Consider the following 14,414-nt stretch of genomic DNA (forward strand, 5'->3'; position numbering starts at 1 on the left):
GTTTAATGATGGACGGTCTTTCTTCACAAAATGGCTTCTTTTACTCCTCTCTCAAACCAACGTTCCTCTCTATCAAGAATGAGAACATCCTCATCTCTAACTAACTCAAATATTTAGGTCCCCTAATTCTAAAGCACTAACTCAAAWATTTAGGTCCCCTARTTCTAAAGCACTAACTCAAATATTTAGGTCCCCTAATTCTAAAGCACTAACACACTGAATGTTTTAACAAAAGCTAATTCTAAAGCACTAAAATAACCCAGTCAACCCATGAACATTCTTCAACAGACAACATGAGTCACATACTGTATTGCCATGTTGCTCTCTTAATTCTTATCATTGACATTCCACAGCTGTATTTGGTTTAATATATTGTCAATATGTTGTCACCTAGTGGATAAGTGACACACACATGAACAAAATGTGTGACAGCTTTCACCGTCAGCTGTTCACATTAATGTTGATCAATAACATTTAAAGACCTCAGTTAGTGCTTCTAAATTTAGCAAGTGCTAATCCACTAATAAATTTTAAAATCAGCAAAAGCCCTAAAGCACTTGTAATGGAACTAATACTTTTATGTTTAAGCAAGTAATTCCTGACATCCTTTAATGACCTAGGTTTTCATGACATGCTGTTCATCTGCAGATAGAATGATTAAAGTCAGAACAAGATTTGCTAAGAAGTCATTCTTAGATATCAGTTGTGTTTATCTTTGTGTTTTCCATTGACCTTGTATCAAATCTTGCTAAGATGACAGAATGGTGTTTGTTAATATATATATGAGGCCTCTCGAGACACAGGGTTCAACAGGGTTCAACAGAGTACAACAGTAGTGTGGAGTGACAGAGAGAAGCAGAGACACAGAGACAGGCCAGGTTGTCTGTGTTTCCTGTTGTTGCAATAAAACTCAGCTGATCATCTCACGGAGTACCTTCATTCTTGGACCACGTATTTCTGTCTTTGTTAAATAAATATTACCATAACACACTAATCAGGAAATTAGTTCCCCTATTAGTGCTTTAGTGCTTTCGGGGAACTGCTCACCACTGTCTGAGTCAATGAAAACACAGCATTGCCAGCTCTTTGCTGATCTTTTCCCTACCCACCAAGAACCCTTCATCACTGTCACAACAAAATTAAGCAAAAAGAACATCAAATTCCCAGCAGAACTCTCACCATACTGGGTCTTCATTGACGGCATCGTCAAAGAACAAGATGCAGAGACAAAATATTCCCACCAAAAGTGCATGGAAGGTGGACACTGTCCTGAAAACAAAAACCAGAACAAACACAGTCATCATTATCTCCTCCCTGACAACGAAAGATCATGATCAGTCAAAAAAAAAAAAAAAAAAAAAAAAACAGAATGGGCGGCATGCAAGAACATGTTCATATTCTTATCCTAAATTTCTCTTACTTTTGTTCGTACGAACATGCCATGTCAGATTCAACAAACTTATCATCAGCAAAAGTGTGTAAATGAGCAGCGTAAACTGATGAATGTGTATGCTCGTGCACGAGGAGAGGATATTAGCATAATTACCACCACTAAAACACCATATAAGGCTACGTTTCCTGCCCCACATACCAGGAAGTGTCCATTCATAAGTAACATCGCAAAGTAAAAAAGAAGAACTTTACAAGTTCGGAGATTTAAGTTCTGCACTCGGAGATCCACAAAAAATATTTTTTTAAAATGTCATTTTTAGCAGTGTCAGCTGTGGAATTAAAGGATCTGCTTTAAAGCCGAGGAATGAAATGATGACTGCTGTTAATGTCGTGTCTCCTGTGGGTCGTACAGTGACAAAAATAAAAATCTAAACCATATTTATCTCTCTCTGCAGTCCTGCTCCGGTTTTTCTTTGGTCAAATATTTTTAATTTCAGTGTAAACAACTGTGTTACATTATTCAGAAGAGCAGTGGCGCACCGCAACTCCCCTCCCCCCACAAAAGCGTCAGATGCGGTTCTGAAAAAGAGCGTTTTAATGTCTCAAAACTTCAGTTAAGTTCATTTTAATATTGTAGTATGCAACAAAATTAATAGCCAGTTTATTTTAATTTAACCAATTTATGTCATTAGTCTACATTATTACATTTAGAATGATCATTCTAATTCAAACAGAAAGCCTCTTGTCAACACAATTATAGAGTGTGATTTATTTTCAACTCGAAATATCTTCAAACTAATGAAATATAAAGTTATAAGTGAAGAAAACCCGTCTGGATAACAGCAGACTGACTGCTCGTAAAATATACGACAGGTCTGGACCACTCGTGAATTTTGTTCGTATCTGAAAAAAATCTTAGAATATGARAAMATTGKTGAATGCCACAAATTCTCCTAAAWCACTCGTACGCACAACTTAAGAACTGTTCGTACGAATGGTTCTTGCATGAGGCCCAGTGTCTGCATTTATACTTGCTCATTAAATGCGCTGTGGAGCTGCTCCTCTGAGGCATGGAGAGTGAAATTTTCATACTCACAGTGGATAGAGGGAAAAATAAAGCCTGACACAGACCTACACAGATTCAGACCAATTAAACTGAGAGATTAAATACGGCTGAAGGGTCAGGCAGAGCGGCGCAAAGTCCCAGTCAGTCGTTCACACGGCGAGACAGTCCAGCAGTTCTCAGCAGTCACTCCGTGAGACAGAAAGTCAGCAGAGTGTTTAAACAGACTCTGTGAAGTCACCGATCTCTGCGAGGATCCCCGGAGCTCGTATCCATCCCCGTCAATCATTAAGTTTCATTCGCTATTACCCACACRACTGCTTTAATTTGAAAACAGCTCTATATGAGAAAGAACATGAGAGCTGGCTGTGCACATTAATTAAAGCAGGCTCTGAACATGTTTATGTGGTGGACATTATGAAGCCTTGAATGACCACATTTTGCTCCGAACGCATATTTTTCCAGGCAGGGAGCGTGATGTTCTCATGACACATTCCATGATAAAAAATACCGCAACATTTGGTCCGGTTTAGTGTGTCAAAACATGATCAGAGTGTCCAAAGATTTTCTTTAAGCAATTCATGTACTAAAGTTAGTCCATTTATAGGGAAGTCTTTGTGATTTTTTTTTTATGAAGTTGCTCAAGCTAAAGTAGCTAAAAGATGGGGAAGTTCTGAAAACAACTAAATTAATTAACCAAAAAAACCACTGTTCCACTGGGTTTCAGCCAGGCTTCCTGTGTTTTGAAAGAGCTGCTTGAACTGCGACAATTTATGAATAGATACTGGTTTTGCAAAAACAATCTGTGGTCTGAATGTCAGGGAATATCTTTGGATCTGGCAAACATGTACCTCCAAAAGCCAACAAAACAAAAAGCGTGTCAGCCGCTTTGCTTTACAAAAGATGCACCACGGGCGTGAATTTCTATCGGGTCACCTTGAGTTCCACTCCACCTTCTGCTTGTCACTGAGGCCCGAGAAGCCTGTGCTGATGTGCAGGGACATCCAGGGGCTGACTCTGTGGAAGAGCCACTGGAAGGTAAAGAAGCTGGTCACCGAGATGGTGAGGATGAGCTGGCTGAATGGGTCCATGGCCACCCAACCCCACTGTGGGAGGACAAAGAGAAAAAAGGGGGTCAACGTCAAAGGCAGTCAAAGAGCCTTTATCAAGATCAAGGTCAAATGTAGTTAGAACATTTCCTAACAACTGCTGTGTGAAAACTGCAATAAACTACAAGATAAAAACAACACAATATAGGAGCAAGAACAAAAAAGCACATAACACGACTCCGTGTATGCATACATGACCAAATTATAAACGTATTGGTACTCTTTAATGAAAGAATAACCCTGACTGATCACTGAAATAACTTTGAAACTGACTAATATTTCTGATAAAGTGACTAATATTAGGGCTGCTCGATTATTGCAAAAATTGTAATCACTAATTTTTTTACTGAAATTGAAATCTAGATTATTTAACAAAATTATTCATTCACTTTGATAACATGAATTTATTGAACATTAACAATGACTGTTAAACATGCTAAACTATGTTTATACTAAAGCATGGAATGACATTCCTCCAAACATAAAGTCCATTTCAAAACTACAGCCCTTTAAGAAGAATCTTGTCTGCCATCTGCTGGACACTTTTTGTTGTGCTCATATTTAGACGTCYTATTTTGCAAATGCTGCCTTYYTGAAATTTGGTATGCTTGTTTGTCTTTGTGYCTATGGTGTATAATGATGTGATTGTGATGCTGTAATTCTGAGTGTTATAATTATGTGCTCCAGAACAGGAACCTGCTGTAATACAGCAATTATGCTGAGTCAGGCTTGATTTTTAGTAATCTTTTCCTGTTAAATAAATCAAATCAAATCAAGGAATCTTAACGTCGTCTGCTCAGAAGAATATGTCCACCCACCGCCTGCGTGATCGTAAACCAAGATATGGATCAGGTAAACTTTGACTCAATAAGGCGATTTTTAGTCACCTTGGACTTTGAATTGTTTACTGAAAAACCTAATTACTTATTGCTTTACACGCTAAAGCTGCAGGAAATGTTAGGCAACAGCATGAATAAGACTGGGTTTCCAGAGTTGAATGAGAGCACCACATCACAGAGTCCATCTTCAAACAAACAACAGGAACCTTCACTGACCTCCTTTCAGATCATAATCAATATTACTCTGGTAATCACGGTTATGGGAACACACTGTACCAAATAAAGATAATGATTTGATAATCATAAAAAAATATCAGAATTACAAACACGGCATATTTGAACATTTCATTTAAGACACAGCTTTTATTTTCTAGAACGGTGCATAAAAAAAATCACCCATTTAGTACGCAGTGAATTGTTGAGGATGACATTTTCAAACAATAACCTTCTGTCTCAAGAGGCTCTTATCTCCCAATAACCAGAAGAGCATCAGCGTTTCTGCACTTGAACTCCCTCACACATGGCGTGTGCACAGCGTGTCATCCAAATGTTCTCGCAGCCACAGATGGAGCTGCTGGTGGGTCTGCTCCTCCTGAATCTGGCCCTGGTCACAGTCAGAGGCTGTGAACATCACTGAGTCACCATCAGACACATTCTGAGTGATCGGCTCAACCACAACATGCTTAGAGGCAAGAAACCAAGGTTTCAAACACAGATTTACATTGAGCCGGTGGAATGGGCCACACTATCTCCAGTCTGGACTATACCAGGGCTGAGAGGGGCTGTTGGGGGTTTTTAAGCTGCTGCTGTGCTTTTACCGCAGACTAGCAACAATAACTTGAGGACTTATGCTGCTGTGTAAAAACAGGTTGGACCACTAATAATAACATTATCAAACTGAGGGTTTGTTTTTCTAGTTTTGTATTTTTTAAGAAAGAGAAATGGTGTAGTAGCACAAGTGACAGTGAAATGCATATCCTTCACAAAAAGTCAAAGAAAACATCTTTATTTACAAAACTTGGCAATAAACACATGGTTTTACCCAATTTACCCACATAAATGGCATATTTTCTTAGGAATTTGGCTCAGCCAAAATGAAACAGGAAGTGACATCAAAGGGGAACTCTTTTAAGATGTGAAACTCTCTGGTCTTTGTTTATTAAAACAATATATTTTGAACTCTAACTCTTTATCTCTCTTCGGTAGTAACTCAAAATAATCTAAAGAAAACTTCAGATTCTTCTCTGCAGTCTCTGCTGTCGGCCATTGTAGTGATTCTCTGTTGACATTCAGACATTCCCCTTTGACATCACTTCCTGTTACAGCACATGCAAAATATTTCCACATAYGTCCATCTCAGCGGTATAAAATTTTCTTTGCATTATGTTTTCAATATTATGGTTCCAAAAATGCATTAATCTTTATTACAAAATTTTGATGTCACRGGCACTTTAACATGCAATGCATTTGTTGAAATTTGCACTTGAATAAAAGGTTTACGAAGAACCAAGGAGATTTCAGTTCATCCTGAGAGARGATGTGAATTTGTCTATGAAATTTCAAAGAAATTCATTTGATGGTTGTTCCCTTTTTTTCTTTATTTTTTTAATCACTACATCTCATTGTGGGGGTGGCGCAAGAAGTAAACACACCACCAGGGAATCACCAAACAGAGCGGAGAGATTTTTGACCCGATTGTGTTGTTGGTGGAAAACCCAAAAGAAAATCAATCCACTCACAGACACAGATGCAGCCGTCTGCTCAGAATGTGAAAATGTCATGGTACACCATGAGCACTTTTCAGATTAACCATTTAACCAACAATTAAAAACAGAAAATGTTCTAACTTAGTGTTAGTTAAACCAAAACAAGGGATTTTAACTGCTGAAGTTCTTTAGATTATTAACAAATCTGACAGGTTTAACCAATTAAATCTTAATACAGACCTCATAAAWTTCCCCAAACCTGCATAAAACATACTTGTGTTCACAAGAAAAAAGGCTCATAAAATTAGTCAGATTCATTTTAGTTACTATGTGGCTCATGTGCAAGCATTTACAACTAAGTGAATTTTGTGTGGGAGGTTAATCTGTTTGAAAATAGTAATAATTTGTAATAGCAACAGAGAATATTTTACAGAAAAACTCAAACTGAAAATTCTGTGAAAAGTGACTTTTTGCAACAGATCCTGAAACTAGCAGGACTATAATCACTCTGTCTTGTGGCCAGTAAACTTTAAATCAGCACTTTTAATCAAAATACTTTATAAAGAAAAAAAATGATAAAGTCTTATACACTTATAAGTTAACAATGAGAATGACATTGTTTGCAATTTATATTCTTGATTTAATGCGTGCAGCCATGAAAAATTCATTGTAATTATTGAGAAGGAGTAGGTTTATACAAGGTTTTTCTTCTGAAAGTTGTTGAATTGAGGGAATAAACTTATTGATTGATTGATTGATTGATTGATTGATTAAATATATGCCACAGACACAAGCCCACAGAGACCACTGACCTGTTTTCTTTGATTAGAACTATTTTTTTATTTATTTCAACATTTAAAAGGTTAGAGGGGTCAATAGCTTCAAAAACAGACCAGTTTAACATCAGTTTTCTTTTTGAACATCTATTTTTTACAGTCATTTGTTTTCATACACTCATCATTTTGGGCTTTATACAGTATTGATTGATTTGAACTAGTTTTTTTTTGATAAACAAGGCTAACGTTTGCAAAGCTCTGACATCAGTCAATCAGCACKGACAATTACTGTAACACCACAGCTGTTACAACAGGATCAGACTTTAAGGCCCGTTTTAGAGTGCCTTTCTTTTGCCTGCTTGGGATGCATTAAAATTTTAATGGTCTTTGTACTTTAGGGAGACGTTTCGAGAAACCCCAGTGACATCTGTGTAAAGCTATCTTCTGGCGTGCTTTACTGAGAGAGGAGGCTTGTTTTATGTACACACACACACACACACACACACACACACACACACACACACACACACACACACNCACACACACACACACACACACACACACGTTTTGGGGGCCATAAAGTGCAGCACAGGATCTTGTTGCCAAGGGTAAATGGTGACAAAGGTCAGCGGTGAGGAGAGAAAACAGCTGAACCTGGAGAATAATCAGGGTTTACGGATAATAATATGAAAAAAAGGGAAAAAAGGCAGAGATTTGTTAGTTTTACTTCCTTAACGACAATCCTGTCACCAACTAAACAGGAAAAATCATAATCAAAATCCCAATTTTAAATATATTTTATTTTTTATAGGAAGTTTTAAAACGTGAAAATATTTATCTTAAAATATGGACATTTTGAATAAATATTAAGTGGTTTTAAAATAGTTTGGTCTAAATGTTCGAATAAATGAAAAGGGTGCATGTATCACTTGAACATAACTGATTTTTATTCAGGAATATGACTTAGACAGCCTGACTACATTTGTATCACTAAAAGCGAAAGTATACGCTGAGCCACGTTTTCGCCCGAGTCTGTATGTGCGTTCATTTATCTGTACGGCAAGCATTTAATGAAACTTGCAGAAAGTAAACTGATTAATATTTGGAGTCAAGCCAATCCAAGATGATCGCCACAGCTAATCAAACTTTCCCAACACAAAAACGGTTAGAACTCAGTGAGTTGTACATATTTTGGGCTAAGATTTGGCGTGGTAGTAGCTGAGCGTCATTCACAACATATAATCAGAGGGCTAACAGATGGTGTGAGATATCCCAGTGTTGCATGTCATTGCACATGAAGGTTACTCTCAAAGWTTGACCAAAAAAAAAACTATAAACCTGTCACTTCTTAATGTCAGAAGACGATKAATTAAAACTTGTTTTTATAATGTTTTTAACTTATCTACTGCTGTGAACAAATGTACTACCTTCAAGACAATATGTTTTTATCTGTCTATTCTATTGTACTTTACATCAAAAGCACACATGCTCAATATAAAACATAAAAGGTACATGTACCTTAAATGTAAACATTGCAAAGTATGAAATAAAAGACAAAAAGGGCAATCTTGAACTATATCAAATGGTCCTGTCTGTTTGAAAGATTTTTTTCTTGACATGCATTTCTGAAATGTGGGTAYGCACTCAATGTAAACAAAGCACCCAGGCGAAACCAAAAACCAAAGGAATGCTTGAGTCTAGAGCTGCCACAAACGATTATTTTAATAGTCGATTAATCACCGATTTTTTTCAATTAGTCGACTAATCGGATCATACATTAATTGAATATAAAACATACAGCTTATCGCGCCAGAATGCATCTGCTATTATATAACCATGGTTAGATTTTAGCTACTGTATATGCTAACTAAAAATAATTGCTGTGGAAGGCAAGTTCTGCCTTGCAGATATTACATTGCACAGGTTTCTCTTTCATTTTCTTAAAATGATCCCACACTTTTGAGCTCYGTTGCTGGGTAGCCATGATACCAGAGCCTGTCTGTAYAATGTCTTGTGACGTCCACGGCCTACCCCAGTTACCACTACTGTGCATGTGTGTCAAGGACAGAAAGGCAGACGTGGCAGTGGAAGGTGTCAAAGCAGTTTGTAGAGAAAAACTAAGTAAAGAACAAAAAAAAAACCAACCAGAAAATGATTAATCGATTATTAAATTAGTCATCGATTATTTTAATAATCGATTAGTCGTCGATTAATCGACTAATCGTGGCAGCCCTAGTTGAGTCACATGACAAATCTGCATCAGGTGATGTGATGTAGGTAACCAAATATGGTCATAATTTCTATCACTTTTTGTTTCCTGTAGTTTAAAAAATATGTGAGGTAGTTATAAGTATTTTGATAGCAAATCTTTGTTTTAAGAACATCAATACAGAAAATGTGCAGGATTTTTTTCATAACTTTGCAAAACAGAACCTTGGAAAAAAGCAATATACAAGGTTGTAACAGTTTGGAGCGCATTTTCTAACAAATAAAAATATATTAATGCGGCTAAGACTGATTTTTATTCAGGCATATCGTTCAGACAGCCTTTTTCTGATAGAAGTAGCATATGTGATTGCGTAACACGGGTCTCCTAACGAGGAAACGACAGAAGAACGAAAATAACCCGAGAGGTAGAAGACGGTAGATGGGTTTGTTTTCACCCAGATCCTGGAAACATGAAAGAAAATCGTGTAAAAATAAATAAATAAATAAAAGCAGCTCAAACAGAGCCAGTTCACGCCGCATTATTGCTCGTCCAGATGCTGTTCTGTGTATGTGTGTGTATGTGTGTGTGTGTGTGTGTGTTGTCAGCATAAAATCACAGATTAAATATGAAAGACAGCGTTCGGACTCACTTTGTGACTCTCATTCAGATGACTAAGAGGCGTCTCGATCTCACATTACGGTCTCCAGGGTCGCTTGTAAAAAAAAGGAAAAACCGAAGCTACAGCCACGATGAGGATGATGACGACGATTCATTCTTTTAATATATATATTTTTAAAATAACAAAACAAGAAGACCGGCCTCCTCCTCCTTCCTCTGCACACTGACACTAACGACAGCCGGTGGTGGAGCCAGAGGACGGGTGCAGACCGGAGGAGCCGCTGGCTGGTTCTGCTGCTGCTGTGTTTACCGAGGAGTCCAGCCGAGGAGAGCTGCAGCTGCGGGGAATCGAGCAGCTCGACGCTCGATTAACAAGAAAGGTGAGGACGAGGAGGAAGGGTTGAAAGGGGGGTGAGCATAGGGGGTCTCTCTCCTTACAGATCATATAAGGCAAGCAGTGGGCGGGATAGGCAGTGCTCACTCTAGTTGTGTAATTTAACTCTRTGCTATGGGCTCAAATTACAACCTCAGCTCTGATACACAGATGGACAAAAATGTAATCTATAAACAGTCAGAACTAATCGATTATCGAAAYCCTTCATGACTAAAGGTGCACTGCCTGTTTATATCATGCAAATGAACAGATAGGGCATAGAGCTTAATTATGATAGATAGATAGATAGATAGATAGATAGATAGATAGATAGATAGATAGATAGATAGATAGATAGATAGATAGATAGATAGATAGATAGATAGAAATCCCAAGTAACCAAGGCAGTTACCTATTTTTCTCTAATTAAAATTGTGTATTGTATTGTCTCTCAATTTTATTTATGAAATGTTAGTTATTCTTTTGAGGCAGACTGTCTTAAATTGGCAAAAAAAATTCTTAGGACACAAACAATAAAAAAGTACGATATACCATTTAATATTCATATGGAATTAGAAAATTAAGATACATGCACTGATAAAAACAAATAGAAACATAAAACCACAGCAATATAAAAGAAACAAAAAAACTCTGGGATACTTTCAATGTAACTCCATTAGATGGTTAAAAAAAATGACCGTGTACTTATTAAGTCACATGTAAAACAGACAAWATATAGTTTGGTTTCTTCTGGTAATGACAATAATAATAATAATATAACAAAAAATAGCAGATGTACATCATAGCTTTGGTCAAAGTACAAGAAAAAAAAGGCACAATGATTTATGTTGATTTCAGCAAACTTAATGCAGCTTTAATGATTATAGTGGAAGCTATTTACAAGAAAAAGTACAAAAAAATTAATTTGTGGTAATAAGTGATATTTAGTGAAAAGTAGTGGATAAAAGCAGCCCAATATTCAGATAATATAAAATAACTGTACCATAAATCCACCTGCTTGGCATCTTTAAAGAAAATTATCCTTAAGAACTAAAATTTAAAAAAATACAGATAGTATACATCAACAATAAAGTACAATTATTACATTTTTTGTAACAAATTTTAACTGTTGTCGTTTACAAAACTAAGTACAGCTCCGAAACCATGTGCAAATATCACAACTTTGTGTCTCTAATGCCTATTATCGTAATGAAAAACAAGTCGTTTCAGTCTTTGGTAAAGCTCCAGCACATTAGATCGTTTCAGAAAACGCAGCAGTAATTCATACTGAATAAATTCAGACGGGCTGAGCGTCTGCTTGCACCTGTTTGGATGCCATGTGAGGGCATGATGAGGAACATTACGGAGCTGCAGCAACTTTAGGCTGTGTTCAAAGCCCACAGTAAATACACAATCATCCGCGCCTAAACAGACACTTTTTAATCTCATGTGTAAATATGATGCACACACACACACACACACACACACACACACACACACACACACACACCTGAGGAGGCAGCAGGAATATTACAGGAAATCAAACTAATGCAGAAGAAAAGTAAAAAAAACTTTAAAACTTTCAGACGAAATAGATTCAGATAAAGCTTGAAGACAATTTCTGATATTTTTAACCGAAAAAAATACTATAAAAAGCACTTTTTCTAAATAGAACATAGTAAATGAACAAAATTAAAAGAAAAACTTATTAGYTTCAAGGCAGAGAAATGCATTGCAGCACATTTCAGATTTGTTTTTTGTTCTTGTAAAATAAAACTGAAAATTGCTACTGTTTCACACAAGTAAGGCACATGAACTGTTTTGTTTTTAGAAGTAAAACGTTCTTCTCGAGGTTTTGTCTCCACAAAGACATTAGATTTTTTTAAAGGTATTTAAAAGTCACAAAAAGAGTTTCTAACTGGGTATCCAAAACCTTGTTTTGGTTGTAATTATTCTCAATAATTAATTAATCGTTGCCAGTTATCAAGTCATTTTTTATTTGGCTCTGCAAGCTCCTCAGACAGGAAGACACGGCAGAACCTATTGTAGCAGAAACCGCTCCTCGTCGGCGTGTCGCTACACCATGAACTGGGTGTATCCTTCAGCGCCGGTGACGATCACGTCCATCCAGATCCTCATGGCCTCAGGAGAGGGGGCGACCATGTAGTAGACCCTATCATGAGTCTTCACACTGAATGTTAGGGAGGGGTTTGGACTCTGAAGGGGATGTAAAGTAAAACGAATAAATCACATTAGAAAAGCCAAGCAGAACAGTAGMTAAAAGTAACAAAGCAGATGCTAAAACTAAAATAATCACAACAGTGTAAAACGAGGTAGCTAAAATGAAAAGTAGCAAAATTGTAGGTAAAAAAAGCAGCTGCTAAAAGCAAAAAGTTACATAAACAGTTTGATCAAACAGATTAATGTTTTTCATAGAACAGAACAGAACAGAACAGAACAGAACAGAACAGAACAGAACAGAATAGAAATAGCCTTTATTGTCCCAGAGAGGGGAAAATCAGGTGTCACAGCAACATCAGTACAGAGGTTCACACTCTAGTTACTTTACAAACTATAGACAGTGCACAAAAACTAAATTAACACTGACTAGCAATGAGACGACTACTATTAATAAAAAAATATAATATAAAGAATTGTGCAAAAATAGAAAAAAAAGGTGTGTTTTGTTTTAGGAACTGAAGAGGTCTCAATTTTTAGAAATGATAAAAGCTACCCAATCAAGTCATGGCACACTACTCCTGATCAACCTGAAAAACGAGTTGTTACAATCGCAGAAAGTATGAGTCAGTTTGATTCTAAGAAAAAAACGTTTAGTAGAAACTGCACAACAGGAAACAACAGTGAACACATTTACACAAACACAAGAAACTCGTACTTTATGTGCGCTCTTCAGATGATCGTAATAAACTTCTTCAATAGCTTGGAAGTAAATCACTCCTTTCAGTTTGGCCTCATGTTTATCTGGGAAAAGACGCAACACAAGCAGATGTTCAATGTAAGTTTAGTCATTACACATACCTTTAAACACACAACTAATCATTAAAGTTGTAACAACGAGTGGGCTTTGTGTCCTACCTGAGTAGTAGGAGAGTGTGCGTCGGTTGCGGTCAAAGACGAACCAGCGTTTCTTCCAGGTTTTGATCTTGCCTCCCATCTTGACCAGGTAGCCTCGGCAGGTCTTGTCAGAGATGGATAAGTGGAAGCACGTGTCTGTGCTGTGGCCCGCTGACTCGATGTGAGAGCGCAAGTCGAAGTCGTCCTTCCTCACTGGCAGGTACCGAGTCAGCGGCCGGGACTGGAGGGAAAGGTCAGTGAGAGAGTGAATTGGTTGAAAGTAACAAGAGCCACGTGTTTAGAGTTACTTTGGCCCTTTTGGAATGCAGACAAATGCTTTTCATATGCTGGGGAACATCAAAATGTGAGTCTCCAGTCAGAAGGSTCAACAAAACTGAAGAGGACAAAATGGAGGGAAATGTGCATAAATTATAAAAAATTAACGACAATGAAATTTAATTTAATGCCAAAAATATTGTCAAACCAACAGTGAAGTTTTATTAAACCAGGCAAAAATCACACATCTCTTTTGCAAGGGAGGCCCGGGCCTGAAGACAACCTGTTGTGTATGTTTTTGGTTTGTGGGAGGAAACCAGAGCACCTGGAGGAAACCCACGCAAGCACGAGGAGAACGTGCAAACTCTGCACAGAAAGGTCCTGGGTCTGAACCAATGTGCTCAAAGCAGCTCGTAGATTCTCAAAGGACATAAACAGTAACTTTTTACCAGAACCAGAACCAGAACCAGCAGGAGTCTGAACCCAAGGCATCTTGTGCTGTTGCACTTCAGCTTGTTAAACAGTTTATTTTTTTGACTGTTTCAAACCTTTTGTGTTCATATTAATTAAACAAGAGTACAACTGTTATGCATATATTTGAGCATGGAACTATGTACAGCTTAAGACTTTTTAAGACTTCTTTAATGCCACTCAAAAAAAATTCACAATAGATAACAGACAAAGGGATTAAAAAAAACAACCCTGTTAGCAACAATTTTATCCAAATGTTTATTTTAAAACAAAACAACTAGCTGCAAGAAGCATTCTGTGAATTAATAAAAATACCAATTATTTTAATATGAGATGAATTACAATCATCCTACTTACAATGTTTTAACATCTTTAAGACCTGTGAAAGATTGATTTAAGGCTAATTAAGATACTTGCACTGTGCAACGAGACAGAAAATTCATGATTCGGTTCGGTTGGATACTTTAGTCTCAGGGTTCGATATTTTTTTGATACAAATAACCAAAA

At 37.1% G+C, this 14,414-nt stretch overlaps 2 protein-coding genes across 2 annotated transcripts in view; both read right to left on the bottom strand.

Moving 5' to 3' along the window:
- Positions 1-10,044, bottom strand: part of LOC106517580 (transmembrane protein 56-B) — a 22,891-nt gene extending 12,847 nt beyond the window's left edge. The window contains exons 1-3 of the mRNA XM_014008495.1: positions 9,744-10,044; positions 3,392-3,561; positions 1,180-1,269 (exon numbers count right to left, since the gene is read on the bottom strand). Of these exons, the coding sequence (XP_013863949.1) occupies positions 1,180-1,269; positions 3,392-3,546 (245 nt within the window). The 5' untranslated portion in view covers positions 3,547-3,561; positions 9,744-10,044. The remainder of the gene's footprint in view (positions 1-1,179; positions 1,270-3,391; positions 3,562-9,743) is intronic.
- Positions 10,045-10,619: 575 nt separating this feature from the next.
- The window catches only part of phldb2b (pleckstrin homology-like domain, family B, member 2b), a gene marked incomplete in the record, with an annotated part of 43,793 nt that continues 39,998 nt past the window's right edge, over positions 10,620-14,414 (bottom strand). The window contains 3 exon segments of the mRNA XM_014008494.1: positions 10,620-12,302; positions 12,982-13,067; positions 13,182-13,401. Of these exon segments, the coding sequence (XP_013863948.1) occupies positions 12,162-12,302; positions 12,982-13,067; positions 13,182-13,401 (447 nt within the window).

This window comes from Austrofundulus limnaeus, unplaced genomic scaffold (genome assembly GCF_001266775.1).
Source record: "Austrofundulus limnaeus strain Quisiro unplaced genomic scaffold, Austrofundulus_limnaeus-1.0 Scaffold50, whole genome shotgun sequence".
NCBI lineage: Eukaryota > Metazoa > Chordata > Actinopteri > Cyprinodontiformes > Rivulidae > Austrofundulus > Austrofundulus limnaeus.